This window comes from Nesoenas mayeri (assembly GCF_963082525.1).
Source record: "Nesoenas mayeri genome assembly, chromosome: 15".
Taxonomy (NCBI): Eukaryota; Metazoa; Chordata; class Aves; order Columbiformes; family Columbidae; genus Nesoenas; species Nesoenas mayeri.
This window is the reverse complement of record NC_137559.1, coordinates 16,351,045-16,369,187: the sequence shown is the minus strand read 5'-3', so window position 1 is coordinate 16,369,187 and position 18,143 is coordinate 16,351,045. Positions and strand designations below refer to the sequence as shown.

The 18,143-nt window shown below is 40.9% G+C and overlaps 1 protein-coding gene across 5 annotated transcripts in view; it reads right to left on the bottom strand.

Annotated features, from left to right (window-relative positions):
- The window catches only part of SNX29 (sorting nexin 29), a 123,909-nt gene that overhangs the window by 43,011 nt on the left and 62,755 nt on the right, over positions 1-18,143 (bottom strand). For all 5 annotated transcript variants that reach the window (XM_080354148.1, XM_080354144.1, XM_080354146.1 and 2 more), the window contains one exon: positions 1,931-2,071. In XM_080354148.1, coding sequence (XP_080210274.1) covers positions 1,931-2,071 — 141 coding nt within the window. The remainder of the gene's footprint in view (positions 1-1,930; positions 2,072-18,143) is intronic.

The following is an 18,143-nucleotide window of genomic DNA, read 5'->3' as shown; positions in this document are numbered from 1 at the left end:
GCCCCACTTTATCACCTGCAAGCTATTTGCAGCAGGTAGCCAGAAGTGGAATTGCTAATCAATGCCAATGATACAAGTGGCTTGTGTCTCATCAAAGGAGCCCTTCAGGAGTGCCATGGATGGCACCATTTCTTACTGTAAAGAAAAGATATTTTTCCAGAGATCTGATATGACAAAGCGATTGTGGGTTTATGCATGATGAAGGTAGAATTTTGGCCTAAAGCTAAAGAATGAATAAGCAATGCAAATTTTTTAATGAATTGCTCAACTGATAATTTTGTATGCATAAAATGTGCAACTGAAGTTGTAATTCAATTAGTACTTAAAGAAATTAAGGATGAAAGACTATCAAAAAGAGCTTAAAAGAAGGCTTTTGTAATTTGTTGAAGTGGCTGATACTCCACAAAGGAGAATCAGTTATATAACAAAGAAGAAAATACATTGTTTCTATTACAAAACTATCCACTAAAAATGCAATGAAAAGTGCACAATCTTCTAGTATATGAAATAAGCAGAGAAGTTCTTTCCTTTCCTAGGTTAGTAGGCAATGAACAACTACATTAACCCAGGACTTTATGCCAAGCAAACACACCTACACATTTTATTGGTAAATTCCATATATATTTATATCACGACCACTTACTGCAAATTCTGTGCATTCCTCCTCATTTCCTCTCCCGTGTGCCAAGCTCACCTGCCCACTGTACAGAACACTTGGGAAACACCCCAAGGCAGATCACAGGTACTATCTTTAAACAGCCACAATCCACATTCGCTGACATCCGAATGCAATTAATGATTTGATAAATATTTTTTCCCTACATTTGCTTTAGAAACTGTTTTACTCCATATGAATCAGCAATGATGATTTTTCTATCACACAAAAAGTTGCAACAGATATAATTAGCACGATTCTGGCATTTTACTGATACATGTATTAATGTGGCCAAAGAAAATGTCAGGAAGATCTTTTGTTATTCTAATCATTATGTCAGCATTCTTTCGATAACTACACTGCTCACTATGGTTGGTGCTTCGAAGACATTTGATACAAACACTCAGTGATAATACAGGAAAAAAAAATAAAAGCAGAAAATCCTACATAAAAGCCAAGAGATTTGATTAACATTAGGAATGCTGATTTAAGCAGCGGTTTTTGTCATGATTTAAATCTCAAATATTTTACTTGTGATAGTTAAATAAACTTTTCAGATAATTTCTACACTGTAAAGGAAAATGCCTTTGATTACTTCTCAGTCCTTCCTGGATTTGTGATTTCTATTGCAATGTGTACTTAAGCTCTCAAACACTTTAAAGTTTTGGTGATTAAGGATTAAACTACACGATACTGGATATCTACTACGTACATACTATACAATAGTTACTGTATTTGTTGCAAAATCCCTATACAACAGGAAAACACAGAAATTTCCGTTTCAAAATGGGAGAGCTAAAACACAAAGATTATGGGAATTAAGTATGTAAATGCCTTTAAAAAGCTGGTTCAAAGAACCTGAAATTGGCAAACAGCACCAGAAATTTAAGGGATTTAGTCTGATACTTTTTAAAATTTACAGAAATATTAATGACTTAGTGATCAGTGTTAATTGCTGGCATTTATTGAAAAGGATGGAGTAGCGATTACACTTTACGTACAGAGCCGTCCAGGACAGCTGGGGGGGCTGTGCATTTGTCTGCTGTGTACGGCAGCAATCGTTCACCTTATAAAACCAGTTTTCTTTTCAGTGAGTGGAAATATCGATGCATTAACTACACCATCAGTGAATCTGCAGCTGATGAGGGCAAAGTCTGTACAAAAATACCCAGTACTGTCTAGCAGGAGTTAAAAATATCTCTGCCAGTCGCCTCTTTTTGTGTGTGTGTGGACAGGGAAGCAGCTCGTACTGACACAACGAGTTCTTGGGAGTACCTTGTTTCCAATGGCCTTTTTTGGTGGAAAGTTGAAAGTCCTCACTTGCTGGTACTTATTCTGTAATTTACGATGCAAGCTTCTGAACTCTGCGTATCTTCGGTAAACGTTCCATTCATCATCCTTTATCCTAATATAAACCTGCAAAATACAGACAGGGAAGGACAAACCGCTGAATTAATGTATCTCTTTCACTCTTCAAAGCTTCATGGTGTAACAGCTCCACATGGGTGATGCGATGGGACCAGAAGTTCCAGATCCCAGATCCCTCTCTCACTGTATATTTGCTGTTTCTGTTGTACAAGTCATTAATCTTCCTCTTTCTTGTCTTCCCTCTCCTCCTCTTTTCCTCTCTTTTTATTATATTAATAAAGACAAACATAGCTTGCTCTTTTTAACATGACTCTCGGGCAACCACCGTAGCACTTTTTGTTACCATGGTTTCCAGCATATTCCACCAGCCAGTGACCAAAGGCAAGAATAACATAATACCACTGTAAAATTGATTCCTATGTACTCAACACAGTTCTTTCAACTTTCTACATGAGCTGTGTAGAATCAGAATTGCAAAACATAATTTTATCCAAAGTATGAAACTTAATTTCCTTTCTAAAAAAAAAAAAAAAAAAAGAAAACTAAACTAGAAATTTTATTGTTTGGAAAATAAATAGAGTTCATTCTTTCTGCTTATATAGGACATTAAGTGTAATTTAACACAGCTGTAGTTTTTGTGATTCTGTCTTTGTCTGCCACTCAATTATTTCAAGAGCATATTACCAATTACATGCTAAATATTCACATTCTCTAGGAAAATTCCAAGCAGAAGTGAAATATTCTCACAGCAAGCCGAGATTGGAGTTGTTACTAGGGAATGACCTTTCCTCTCCAGAGGGGAACCCGCCGTGTAGAAGGATGCTCAAAGAGCACGAGCCGCAAACAATAAACCAAGCGTCAAAACTCCAGACCCAGAGTGACCTTTTCCTGAGCCGCTTCGGGAGGATCTGGAGCTCATTCATTCTCACATGTGTGTTAATGATCTTGGTGTTTTGCATCCCCAACAGAGCGGCCTCGCTCCCCCCACACCCCAGTAACTGAGGAGAGCACTGAAGGAGAAGAGCGACACCAACAGCCACACAGCGAGAGCAGTCACCACTGCATCTGTGTGAATCCTGGGAAAACCCAAAACTGGGATCTGGGTTTGGCTGATTCCAACTTTGAATCGTGGCTTTTCCTCACAACTGAAACACGAACATGGTCCTTCTCCTCTAGATTTGACGAGTCCTTAGAAAAAACAACCTTTCCCTAAGGACTCGTGGCACGTGGGAGATGGGGCGCTGGCCGGCTCCCCGGCAGGCAGCTTTGCAGCCTTCCCTGGAGCTCCTCACAAAGTCCCATCCCTACAGACACCCGGTTGCTCAACTTCTGTCTTGCAACCAACTTCAACATGCCACGCAGATACCATGCAAATGCTGTCAAATTATAATATTTCACTGTAGAAAATATTCATGATATTGGATTTTATTGAATAACAAGCACATTTTTTGGTTACTATTATATTTCTTCATGGTTCATGGTGATGACAAAGAATGAATACTATAATTCCCAAATTAGCACATCCAAGAATACAAGAGATTCAGACTATTGTGTGAATTACAAATGCAGATGTAAACAAAAATTCAACTGGTTTTGGTAACAATAATCCAGATAGTGTCATGATGGAACCACTATAATAAGTCTGCAAGAAGTATTCAGATTTCTTTTGCATTTTGAAAATAAAGCCTGGATAAAGATAATTAAACACCTACAGGACCATCTGTTTGAACAATTCAGTACACTTCTGAAGGAAAATGAAGGCAAATACAAAACGCAAGTATTTTGCAGGATTCCAATAAAATGAACTTAAAGTAACTATATAAGATATCCTTTCCTTGCCCAGCCCTCCCCGCTCCCCCTGCCTATTCCCGTTTCCATCCACACATTTGAAATCTTGCATGCATTCCCAAGATCCAGGTTCAGCTTCCCTGTGGGGGGCACTGCCGACAAAACGCTTCAATTACTTTTACGCAAGTTATTTAATATGGAAATCCTAATTGAACTAAGCAGCTATCTTTGCACATGTGATCTGATGAATCATGCAGTTCAATATTACCTGTTAAGCTGGAACCCATAGTTAACTAATTAAGGAACGCAGTGCACTGTAACTGAGATTTCTACGGACCGCAAATCACACAGGTTAAGCTTTTAGATAAAAAATATTTTTTCCTGTTCTTCTCTGTACACAGATATTGATTTCTTTTGGATAAACTTGTTCTAGTCTAGTCATGCAAGTTTCTTCTTTTAAATCAAATACAGACCATACACTTAAGCACAGGAAAAGTTATCTTTGTAGACAAAGTTTTGAAATAACACCAAATCAAACGACTTGAGTCGCATGGCTTGAAACTCTCTTAAAGTCATTAGAACTATTCCCATCATCTTCCATGTATCCACAGTTTCATTCACAGTCTTTCAATAGGAAATCAACGGAATCTGTAATCCCAAATACGCTTGTGTGTGTGTGTGTGTGTGTCCCAGACGCACGTGCTGCACCCTCAGGCCACACCACTTTCTACTGCTGAAAATACCTTAACACACGACATAGAATTACAGGACGTTACGAAAGCTGAAAGGACGACTCTTACCCTCATTCTCCGAGCAATTTAAAACTCAGTTCTGTACTCCTGTATGTCTAACTTCCCTTCCCTCACTAATATGAAAGAGTTCTCTGGAGATCCTCTCATTTGTCACATCTGACTTCTGAATCATTGCCCAGGCACTGACTGGTTTGTTACAGACAACCCAAGACACATGAACAGAAAAACACAACCCACAAACTGGCACTGCTAGTTTTAAAATGTTAGGTCAACCAAGATGCTTCCTTCAGCTGGTAAAAGTTTTGTCTACATTTGCTTTTAAATAACACTTTAAATAATTTTGGAGTACCCTTGGTCCATAGTTTTACCTTTCTACTTCAGTACTCTGTACAGCAAGAAAAAGTAAAGTAGATATGAACTTGTAGAGATGCTTTAGTTTTTTGCTAGAGTTTTGTTCTTGGTGAAGAATCTATAAAATGTTCCTGTAAAACCAGAATATTTGCTTCAGATACAGGAATATCTGCTTAGCTAGAACAGATTAAGATAAAAAAGGATGAAAAGATGAATAATCAAAGCTGCTCATGCAAAGAGAACATATGTATGTTAAGCACATTGCTGGCGCTCAGCAGGATAAACCAATGTTTGATTCCTACAGGGATTTGATGTGTCTTCTAAGACTGGCAATTTGAACATGCGCCGGGGGGGTGGGAGAAGAGATTATACAGGCAGAAAGACACTTGCACCTCTTCTTTCCCCTAGAAAGGACAAAGTAAGGTTGGAACAAACAAGAAGCTCCGCAGCACAGAGCACTCCTGCCACCGCCTGCGCCCACAGCCCGTTCTGACGGCTGGGTGGGAAAAGCCACCAAAACCCACGGAACGAGACGATGTGGACGAAGTTCCCACCACAAACATTTCAGCTTTTCCCTTTTTACAGCTGGAACCTACCAACAAAATCTTGCATCTCCTTTCCACCTTGCCTTTGAAATAGTCCATTTAAATAGTTATATATTGTAATACGTAATCATAAAACAATCATAATTTCATGCCAGGTCAAACCCACAACACTTGTAATGTCCCCAAATATTTTCTAAACTACTAAAATTATCTGCTAAAATACTTCAAGCCCACTGTGACCCACATTATCTTTTACCAGTCTTAACAGCACGGATATTTTCTTTTTTCTTCTTACAAAAATTAAGCTACGAAAAGGCATTAAAACAAATCCCCTTCTGCTACCATTATGGAGAGGGCCCATGGAGCAAACACGGGCTTCTGCAGGGCCGGCTCGGAACTGCTGATGGAGAGCTGGGAACAGTGGGAGACGAGACCTCGCCTGCAGGAAAAGCTTTGCCCAACTATCTAACCCCGCTTCCAAAGAATCATAAAACACACAGGAAAAACTCCCAAACAAACAAACAAATGCAGCGCTCTGAGCTAGAAAGCAAAACTTATTAACATCAGTAAAATTTATCGACCGAGTTCAGTGGTTTAGACACTAAAGAAGCCTGGAATATTCATTGCAACAACTCCCAGGTAATTATTAACATTTGGTTACATGAATCTTATAACCCACAACAGTTCCAGAAAACAAAGCTGCCGGTGCTTCTGTTGTGTATTGCTGATGTAGTCTAAACAAGTAACGGAGTAGTCTTGCTGTGGACAGAAGAAAATTCCTTTTAAGCAGAGGTGCAGACGTGTTCTGGGATCAGCGTCTGGAGCTACTGCTTGTTCTGGTTCTCAAATACTGGTTTATGATGATAATAAAGTTCTAAAAACTCTTAAAACTAACTCAACTTTAATGTACATCTTAATTATTTGGGAACACTAAACGTAAAAGATTTTGATAAAATTCACAATTTAAGAAATGCTTTTGTTGAGGAGGCTGGAAGCGCCTTTCCTTCCTGTCGCACCGTGTGCTCTGCGAGACGACTCGTGATTTCTGTCTATTTAGGAAGCTTTCGGCAAAACTATTGCTGCACTCCAAAGGTGTGAATCCAAAGGGGAAGTATGAGGCAAGAAAGAAAGTAAGTTACATTTCTTCACTTTACTTCAGGACAATGGAATTTTGTTCAGAATGTAAATTCCAGCTGAATTCTCCAAGTTACCTTCGAAGCGTGAGGAATGAATACAAATACAAGTTCTATTTTGACACATCTGCAGGACTGCATTGACGGGCAAGTTCCCTCTTTGAAAAGGATCCCATTGAAGAATAATGAAAAACAAAGAGAACAATGCAACTTTTCAGCTGTGATACGAGCAGCTTTTGTGTGCCCTTCCACGTATAGACATATCACAGGAATTAAAGCAAACAAGCTTTTCTCTCAACGAGACCATTTTATCTGCTTGCACAAAGACTATGAATACTATTACATATTTTGTCATGTTAAATCTTCAGCTTCTTTACATTTAGTTCACGAAAATGAACAATATGGCATCAGTTATGAGAGGATGCGCATCAAAGCATGAGCCTTCAAAGCACCCAATATTGCTGGATGCTAAACAGAAAACTGTTGTGTACCACTGCCATGCAGAATGATGCTCACGGTGTCTGTGTGTTCACCAAGCCAGCCCTGCGGTGACTGCACACTAAAGACCAAACACAGCACAGCTACAATTTTGCTGGATGGAATCAATATCTTGTTTTTATTTTGCACACAGATCAAATCGGCACAGAAGATTTCACTCAATAACATAATTAGTTGCTTCTGACAGCGAAATATTACCTGTAATACCAAAAAAGAATTAACGTCATTTCACAAACACGCACTTTGAACTGACACAGCCACTGCAATGCATGTCAGGCACTGCAAGGAGATGTTCCTGCAGAAGAGATTAGAGGCCAAATGACAGAACTGTTGCCTTTTTCTCCAAACAGGGTATTTTGGGTGCTCCACCCAGAGAAAGGCGAACATCTCACCTATTAGATTGTAAGTAAGACAGCTATTATTTATTCTAGATATTCAATGGATACAAATGATTTTCTTCTTTCTGTACTACGTGTAAAACAATCTGAGAACTGAAACTCTACTTTTATTTTCCTTGTATTCTTTGCACCCAGATGAGCATTTCTATAAGCACATCAATGTATTAATATGCATTACAGTTTCCTTTAGAAAACTAAAGAACTGCCCAAGTCTCCAGTGACTCACCTTTGAGTACTCCACCCCAGCTATTTAAAAAGTTCTCTCCTTTACGCTTCTGGCTCATCCTCGGGCCCCATTGCAGATCCTCACCTTTTCGGCTCTTTATGAACAGCACGACCAGACCTTCCTCTCAAATTCCCCCCATCATTCTAGGCCATTTTCTTCTCTGCTTACCCTGAGCTGCTCTGAGATGGAATATGATTAGAAGACTATTTCTTTCTCATTTTTCCTTGTTCAGTGCTGCAGCTGTTGAAGTAATCCAACTCCTCATACATCAGGGAAAAGAAATTCAGCTTCGCGTTTAATTTTTGCTATTTGTTGCCTACTTTCCAACTACTTTAACTGCCAATCCATTGTCTTGCATTGTTAAGATATCTATACCTTTGATGAAATACCAAGACTATGCTGGCCGGTGTATAAATTAAAGGTGCACAGTCAGCTCACAGCTTGCGCTTTCGCTGCTCCACCTCTCACCCTGATAACTTGCTGGGCTCTGTCCCCTCAGAGCCCGGGAGCAGCGGCTCCTGCTCTCCGGCAGCACTCTGGCGCTGGGTCCCGGGTGCTGTGTGCAGCCCCTGGCAGGAACAGCGCTGCTCCTCCTCCAGAGGGGAGAACAGAACAGCCTTCACAGCAATGCGAGAAGAAATACTATGAGAAAAGAGACTGGCTGGTATTAAACAGTAAGACTGAAGAGAGTCAAAGGAATAAAAAGTACGAAAATAATGTTTATTGATGATAATCTTAGGGGGTTCTATACATATGCAAATAGCTACAGTCTTGTCTGATTAGCATGTTTATCTTAAATCTTACTTGGTACCATCTCAAATTTTTACTGCTCTGCAAACAAGGCAGATTGGCAAGTAGCCATTTAAATATTGATATCACTTTAAGAATCACAAAATCTCAGTTTCATTATATTAAGTGTCAGCCGTTGGTAATTATAGCAACAAAAGGCATGACTAATGGCATTTGCTGTACACTTCACAGGGAAGTGGAATCCGCATGTATGCAGAAAATAAGATACTCTACAGTTGAGAAATATGATAAAATAATATTATTGCAATAATAATCTTGCTTCACAGGCACTACAGATACTGCAACTAACTATCACCATCTAGAGGTAAAATGTAAATGCAAAGATATCTTTTCCCATTCTGATCTGGATTCTGCTTTGTCCCTGTGAACACACTAGACAAGAAATTAATTTCTAACGGTAGGCGGACTGAGCAACATCTGCCTCACCAGAGGAGACTGGCAGGGAAGGTGCGCAGAGCCCAACAGCAGCCGGCAGAGAGCAAGCAGCTCACTAGAGAAGCCGGGATATTTCTAAGGGCAGACCCGACCAGCATCACCCTGATTTTACAAAGCCACCTAATATTAAAACAGTCTGTTTAAAGAACTAGACTTTCCCATCTGTTACTTCGTACAAATGGCATGAGTTGCCTCATCTGTGGCTAGGTCCTTTGATGCCTGTAACTAATCAGTTTACCACTTCGTAATAGCCATCACCAACTTTGTAAAAGAATAAACCTCTGAAGCTCCTTTTGGACTCAAAGTATATAAACATAATCATTCAGATGTTTGTGCTAGAAGATATTGCTACAACAAATTAGTGTGAGCTCCAGTCACAACCCAGATCATTTCATCCAGTAACGTCTAAATAATCCTTACGACTTGCTGATTCATCATAAGGACATCAGCTGGTCATCTAATTAATCTTTCTGCTCAGGTGAAAAATTAATTCTACTAGCGAACCGTCAACACTAACGAATGGCAAGACAGTAGTCGAGACATAAACCTGAAGCAAAACAAAGCTGAGCAAGTACAGAGGAGGCGCGTCCGGAAGCAGGAGAACGCGCTCGAGATGTCCTTATCAGACCTGTGGTTTCCATTCTAGATCTAAATCATTCTTAGCACAGCACTGCAGGGCAACCACATTCAGTTCATCCTGCACCAGGACCTCCCACGTCTTTATGCTGGGATTGATCTTTCTTCAATTTAATTAGCTCAATTATTTTCTAGAGCCATGTAAACTTTCAGTACTCACAAGCTCTGTGGCAAGGTGTGATGCAGCCCAGCTCTATGGCGTGGAAAAAACACTGTTGTGCACATGTTTCGAAACTGCAAGCTGGTAGTTTCAGTGGAGGCGCCAATTTGCACTTTGAAACAGTTCAAAATCTCCCCGTGTCTTTCATGATTGGAAAGGTTGCTATTTTATCCCTTTCTCAGTTGCCTTTCTTGCAGGCTGAGCATTTCTAATGTGCACCTCAAATGAAAAAGCTTCATTTTCACCCAGTTCTTTCCCATTGTAATTTATATCGTTTTGGAGGGGACTAGAGCTGCACGCAGCCCAGCCACAGATCATACATGGCATAATACTTGTCAGTTTTTCTATCCCTTTCCAAACGATTCCTAACAACTTGCGTTTAGACTTCCTTAAACCCTTTTAAAAATTGTGTCAAACTACCTGGTTTGACACGTTCTGGTACCGAGCTGGAAGGTATTGATCAGTCAGTTTTCAGCTGTTTCATCCTTGAATTCCCAGGGAACTGCATGTGGATATGTATTCTTTATTTGTTCAGTAAGACCTTCTACTGGTATCTCGTTTAAAAGAGACAGTCTGCTAATTCTACACAAGGAATAATCCAGAACGGGAATATCCCAGAACAACTCCACGGTGAACAGAGATTTCAAAGTATGCATTTTCCTGTTACTATCTAATGTCCTGTGACCTTCTGCAGCTCCAGCGTCTGTCCCACTGGCTTCAGCAAGTGCCCCTTCCTGGCACGGACAGAAAACACCACGAGCTTTGTGCCTCTTGGAAGGTGTAGAGGCCTGTAACACTCTATCTCTCTTATTTTTTTCTTCTTCCAGAATGTGTATTTTCCTCAGTTTTTTGTTGGAGATTACTGAAATTCTTTAATTTAAAAAAATGTATCCGTTTACTTCTGACAACTTCCCTTATTGCGCTGCTTAGCCAGCCCTCTCTTGTTTTTCCTCTCTTTTTTTAAAGTGGGTTATGCATTTCCTCTGAGCAATATCCAAGTTTTTAAATGATCTTGATTATGCCTGAAAACCATCTTACCTGTCCATTTTAGGCTTTTTGTTGTTGTTGCTGTTTGTTTGTGGTTCTTTTTTTTAAACCAGCTTCACTTTTTCTTCAGTCCCTTTTTCATAGTTCCATATGCACTAGTCAATTTTGGGCCTTCTTGTTCCTTTTACAGTAGAGTTTAATGATTTACATGTAAACCTTTCTCTACATTTCAGTCCATTAATTTTACGATCTTCAAGTGCCAGTAACTGCGTCCTGCATTTGACATCATCCCTCCTGTCAAAAGTCCCATTATTCCAGATACATATGCAAATCCTGATCAATCCAAATCCTTTGTTTTTTTCAATATTGTTTCATTCCTGCAGCAAAATACTCCAACCCCAGGTCTCTCTGAAGCTCCCAGATCCTCCTTTACCCTGCACTAAATGAAACCCAAAGGACCATTATTACCTTCCACACCACGTCTTGGTAACCCACCCAGAAACACCACTTCTCTCCATCTTTCTACTCAACCAGGTCAAGTCAGTAACGACAAAGCTGAACCCCCAGACTCACAGTCACCTCTTCTCGTCGGGGTCTTTGTCCTCAGAGAACTATTCACAGTACAAACAAAGCCCTGAACGGCTGCTTAGTTTTCAAAGTCCTATAGCACAACATTTATTTTTTGCTTTCATTTATTGCAGTCACATTTATTTTAGTCACCTGAAAGTTTGTCAGTTACTGTGAAATGGTGATGTTTCAATAAAAAAATGGTTATGTTTTCATAAAAAAATATTTTTTAATTGAACTTAAAAACTGCGCTTAATTGCACATCCCATTCTAACTGGCTTTTTCACTAAAAATTACATATAATTTAATAGTTGTAACATCCACACGTGGATGCTATGAGTGTCTGTCTCTGTTAACTCCCGAGGCGGTTTTAGCGCAGAGCTGTGAGCACAGCTCTATCTGCTGATCTCCACTGTCCCCCTGAACTCACTCACGGCCAAAGAGCAGAAAATCTGGCTGTTTCTAGACCTCGTCTTTAAATTCCTGAGAACCACCCCCTGAACATCACAGCCCCAGCGCAGTGGGCTCTGCGGACACAGAGGGCTGATGAAAATTTCCACAGCTAACGGGATTAATTATAAAATGTTGCTTGCTTTTCGAGTCCACCACCTTATTTCTGAGCTTGTCCAGAATCCTTAATCCTTAAAAGAAACTCAAGAAACTATTTGATGGTTGAAACTATGTGACAAGTACGCTGAGTTGGAAACTCTTCCATCTGTATTCACTGCAGAATAACACCTGGGGTTTTTAAGGATGGAACATAACATCTGAAACATACTGAAATGTTAACATGACATGAAGAGAAATGCTTTGAAACGCCCTTCAAAACAGCATTACAAATCTGCATTAAGCTTTAAAAAGCAAAACAAAAAGGAAGCACTAAACCAAAACTCCCGCTGGAGCCTATTGGCACGCTGCCCCGGGCAGGACCAGGCGCACGGACGTGCCATTCACTTCTCTTCCTGGTTTAAGAAGCACAAATGCAAAATGGGCATGGACTTCAAAGAGGCACAGCTCCCCAGACTGACCTCTCCCGATTCTTGTATTCTTAGGAAGCATTTCTTACTCAAAGAAAAGACATCAGATACTGTGGAACTGATATATTCATATTTTTCCAAGCTATTTGAGGGGCTCTGCAACTCTTTTCACTCTCTTTCAGTCATTTCCAAGGCACATGATACTTATGCAGCAAATTATTTTCTGCTAAAAACCACAAATTTATGAGCAAAAAGGGACAGAAGAGGCACAAAAATTCTAAAGTGCATCAGTAATAATGTGACACAGGAAACCTCCACCGCCACATTGCCTTCCTCCCTCCATCACATGAAATGCTCCAGAGATACACAATTTTTAATTGGCAAAGGCGAACAAGATGGCTCGTGACAGGAGAGGAGGGCAACCTCTTTAGCTTTCTAGTAACAGTAAACACAGAAGAAATCAGGCCACATTCAAAATACTGCATTTGGAAAAGCAACGGTCAAGTTCTGCGTCCTTTTGTATCATCTTCATTTGACAGCAACATCTTACCTTAATAGTATTACGCATACGATCTAATTTTCAGGCTGGCCAAGCATCTTTAGGCTAATTTCACATCAGCTTTAGGCGCAGTCAGCAGTATTGAGCACATCTAAAGAGGATGCTTCCCCAGACCAAAGTCTCGTACCTTGCCTGGTCCACTTTGCACACTTCAGCTTTCTACAAAGCTCCTTTGACATCTTTTTCTCAGAATTAACCCACACAAGCAAGACTCAATTTCACATCTCAAGTTCTGGTTACTCGAGCACTCACAGAGGAATCTCGGCTCCAAAAGATGTTGGTAATGATCTCAACAATATCAACATCCTGCAATATTGCTACTGAGAATTCTCACTTTCCTTTACATTGGTATACGACAAGCAATTTCTCACGTAGCTGATACAAAGAGTTATATATGAATGTTCATATTGCGCCATTGGAGAAACAAATGATAAAGCAGCAAAAACAACGTTTCTTATGACTACGAGGACTCAGAAATGAGCTCAGCCTTTTATCCTAATTGTCAGTGCCAGGCCTTGCCTGTTCATTGCACACTGGTAGCCCAGTAAATACCCTGTTCCGCTATTTCAACATTGAATCAAATTCCCTGTAATCAGGAGCACATGTTTTGGCAGCGATTTAACAAGATAAATGCACAGTGCTGTTATTGAGGCTATTCTGAAGTCTTATAAATTAATGCTTTCCCGATAGCTATAAAATGCAGAATAATTCAGCAAGCACATGACTACAAGTGTGATCAGAGATGTGACAATCATGGAAAGTATTTCACCACAGTTCTATGCTACAGCGTGTATGTCTATCTAGGAAAATGTCTTTTTTTATGTGCAGTGGCAAAAAAGACAGTTATTTACTAGACAGATACTCTTCCCAGTCCTGCTCCTGCTACCAAGATCACAAACTGGTAGGAACACCATTTCTGCACCTTTCCACCAGGAAAGACCTCAGCAGGTACCAAGCTCAAAGTTTAATAAGGATTATATAAGTTTTAGGTCAATTCTATAGGTAATTTTTGCTCACTTTTGTTACACATTAAAAGACAAAGTTGAGCAAATACACAATTGCTCAGAGGAATTCTATGATACTCTGTGCTGTCCTGTAATCAAAGACAAACTAGTCTGACCAAAGATATTCCACGTCTCTTCTAGACAGACGCTTCCAACTTTACATCATGGTTGTCTCATAAATTCCTATGGTGAATAGATAATGAACAGAGCGTATTCAGAAGAACCTGTACCTTTTTCAAAAGTTATAAGAATAAACAGAACTTCGCACATCATGGACGCTCAGTTTTATGAGGATGTATTGTAGACATACATAAAATTCTCAAAATCATCTTTTTGCCCATCTAGAATTTTCAGTCTTTCAGAATCTTGGGATGACGTTTTGCTTCCTTTTTCCTCTTCAAGAGACTTACCCTCCCATCACAAGTTCTTTGTTTTCCGTTGATGATGAGTAATGGATGAACTCTATTAAACCCACTCTGTACCAGCACAACGTATTTTCTACAATGCCATGCCACTCATTAATAGCAGCGGTGTGCAAAAGCACCCTAAAAACCCACATTTGGTTCAAGTCACTGGAGTGACACCCTCAGCCCAACCCTCTGCTCACCCCCGCAGCTGCTGCATAAAGCCCTGAACCTCTTCTGAAGCAGGAAACTCCGTTTATCACAGGATTTCTCCTATGGAAAAAGAATGTACAGAACATCTATAATATATATATAAGTTCTGCATACTTCCCAGGCTTTCATGATGCCATTTGTATTATATAATCATGTACAGTCAAATGGCATAAGAAATACTGAACGCTTTAGTAATTAAGTCTGATTTCAAGCTACAAATAAAATTAAAAATAAATTAAATTCCTTCAAAGAATTATTTTTTTTTAATCTAGTTCTAATATACCTTAATGAAAAGCACTTTATTACTTTAAAAAAGTATTAGATAGCAACTTTATAAATAAACTGTTTCTGGGCCATGTCTTCGTAGCAACAACGCTAACAAAACTCAAAATATAAAAGCAAGTTTAATCATTAAAAAAAAGATTCTTCCCATCCAACCAAAGAGGATGCAACTGAAAAAGCGAATAATAACATTAAAACTGTTGACAAAAATACAACTATTTGCAATACACGCAGATCCTCCATGTCTCTTTTGCAAACACTTATGTGCTTATGTGGGGCTTTTTCATGTCCTCTTACGTGTTTTCTGGCTATTGAACCTTCGAACTGGCAGCATTTTGGTTTTTAAACCAAACACAGTAACAGTGTTACTATGGAACCTAAGAACCAGTTTTCCTCCCCTCCATCTACCACAGCGTCTCCTCTTCCTGAAGAGCCTCCTATAGGTAGAATGTCTGCTCATTCACAAACAAATGCAACAAATGACTTTTTTCTGCTTTTTACTGACCAACCAGATGAGGAGGGAAACGTGTGAGAACAGACCGTTCGCTGGTAAACACTGAGAAAGCCACAGTTTAATTCTACTTCTTATTCACAGCTCCCACAGAAAAGACTTTACATCACTTTTCTTTGCAGTAAGTCTCTCAGTGCAACAATGCACACCCACAATTTGATAATTACAAACTGCATTAACATTTCACGTGAATATGAAAGAAACGTGGAACTGTGCTCACTGCGTCCAAATGAGCTTTCCTGAGTATCACTATTGGGTCATATTCCCCCTCTCCTGCCTTTCACATAACACCAGGTATCAGTAACACCAAAAAGACACAAAATTAATGCAGTACAGACAGTACCATTATATAAGTGTGTCAAACCTAAAGAGCCAGAAATGCACTTGAAAATATAAGGGATATTCCCTGGGAGCCCTCACTTCAATCTGTCCTGCAGCTATAACTAAAAACTGTAGAATTCAGGTGTCATACTGATGCAAACACAAAAGACCTCATCATTCAGATACCAAATATTTTCTGGAATTGTCTTATTTTGTAGTTATCTGCCAGAAACTCAAAATTTCTATGCGACTGCAGGAGGGAAAAGAAAAAAAAAGGAAAAAAAAATGACGGGGTACATTATATTCCAGCTTTTGCTTATCAACACTCTATATGTAAAAATGGTTGAGGAAAGACTGAACTGTTAAAACCAAAAGCTTTTTAAATAGTATATTTAATTACCGTTTGTTGCTCATCCATCCACACAGACAACCACCAACACAAGGGTGACTACACAGCCCTGGGGACAAGGATGGGGTACACAGGGGCCCAACTGGTGTTCCAGACCCTGCCGGGAGGGATGGGGCTTGTGTGGGGCTGGTGGATCAGCATCAACACGTGGCTGCGCAGCAGGTGCCCCTGACACCACGGGACTCCTCTAAGGGTCGGGACTGCTAGCGGAGACTAAATCCATCTGACAGAGCGGGACAGGAGCAGCTTTGCATACAGGCTGGTGAGGAAATGGTGGATGGGGTGGAAAGCAAATGGTGCATGGTGATAGGAGCAAGAGAAACCTAAGAAATGACAAAGCAGGATGAAAAGAAGAAAACAACAACCTAGGAAACAAGCAGGAGAAACCAGAGTTCCTCTAGTGGTCACAGAACTGCAACGTCATCATAGAATCATAGAACCATAGAACAGTTTGTGTTGGAGGGACCTTCCCAGCTCCCCAGTGCCCCCCCTGCCATGACAGGGACATCTTCACCAGCTCAGGGTGCTCAGAGCCCCGTCCAGCCTGGCCTGGGATGTCTCCAGGGATGGTTCATCCACCACCTCTCTGGACAACCTGGGCCAGGCTCTCACCACCCTCAGGGGCAAAGAATAATGAGTACCAGAGCTGTGTTGTGGTGGGATAATGATGCTTCAGCAAGACTGGCTCTGGGGTTGAGAACGTGGAGCCAGTGACAGCAGAGTGGTGGAACGTGTGAGAGCCAGAAAGACAAAAATAATCACACTTGTCAACACGTTAGGCTTCCACAAACACTTGCACACCTGAATTTGAGTGACTATTCAATGCTTTTGAACAAATTACTAACTGTTCGGTATTGCCAGGTTTTCTTTCCATTAGCTAAAGTCTTATTTTTCATTGCCTTTTACTCACTAAAATGTGGGTGCTTTCCTGTATTTTTCAACTATCTGCCAACACTTCATAAATGATTCAAAAGTCTACAAAAACCACCATTGAAAGTGAGAGAAATATTTAAAAGCTTCTGAAATCTTGCTCAGAGCTAAGTACAGGTGGCCAAAGCAAAAGTGGGGAAATTGTGCGGCTGCTAATAACCCACACATCAAGAAATGCAAACAGCCTGGGAGAGGACAGCACCTAAACCTGGCCCTTCTATTCTATCCATGGAGGGTGTAACTGTTCTGAAACTCAGGGTCCAGGAATCAAAAAACATTCAGGATGTCAATGCTTCGACTACAAGGCAGACTGGAGCCAAAGCCTCAGAACACATGATGGACACGGCCAGTGCCACAGAGCAAAGGCTTCTTGCACCACTCCAAATGTTTGTGAGTGAGCTACTGCAGTAACCCACGTCAGCAACATTTCTGGTCACTGATGTCCCCCAAATTGAAAGAGAATATGTATATGCATTTTGAAGAAGGCACCAGTGATTAATATTGAATTGGTGCACAGTCTGGCCAATGCCGTCATCTTATTATCAGTATTATTACCTTGTTATTCAATACCAAGTAATAAATCACAGAATCACAGAATGTAGGGATTGAAGGGCCCTGGAAAGCTCATCCAGTGCAATCCCCCCATGGAGCAGGAACACCCAGATGAGGTTACACAGGAAGGTGTCCAGGCGGGTTGGAATGTCTGCACAGAAGGAGACTCCACAACCCCCTGGGCCGCCTGGGCCAGACTCTGACACCCTCACCCCAACAAGTTTCTTCTCATCTTTCAGTGGAACCTCCCGTGTTCCAGTTTGCACCCACTGCCCCTTGTCCTGTCACTGGTTGTCACCAGCAGAGCCTGGCTCCATCCTCCTGACGCTCCCCCTTTCCATATTGATCCCCAGGAATGAGTCCCCCCTCAGTGTCCTCTTGTCCAGCTCCAGAGCCCCAGCTCCTCAGCCTTTCCTCACACGGGAGATGCTCCACTCCCTGCAGCATCTTGGTGGCTGCGCTGGACTCTCTGCAGCAGTTCCCTGTCCTGCTGGAACTGAGGGGCCACAACTGGACACAAGATTCCAGGTGTGGTCTCCCCAGGGCAGAGCAGAGGGGCAGGAGAACCTCTCTGACCTACTGACCACCCCCTTCTAACCCACCCCAGGTACCATTGGCTTCCTGGCCACAAGGGCCCAGTGCTGGCTCATGGTCACCCTGCTGTCCCCAGGA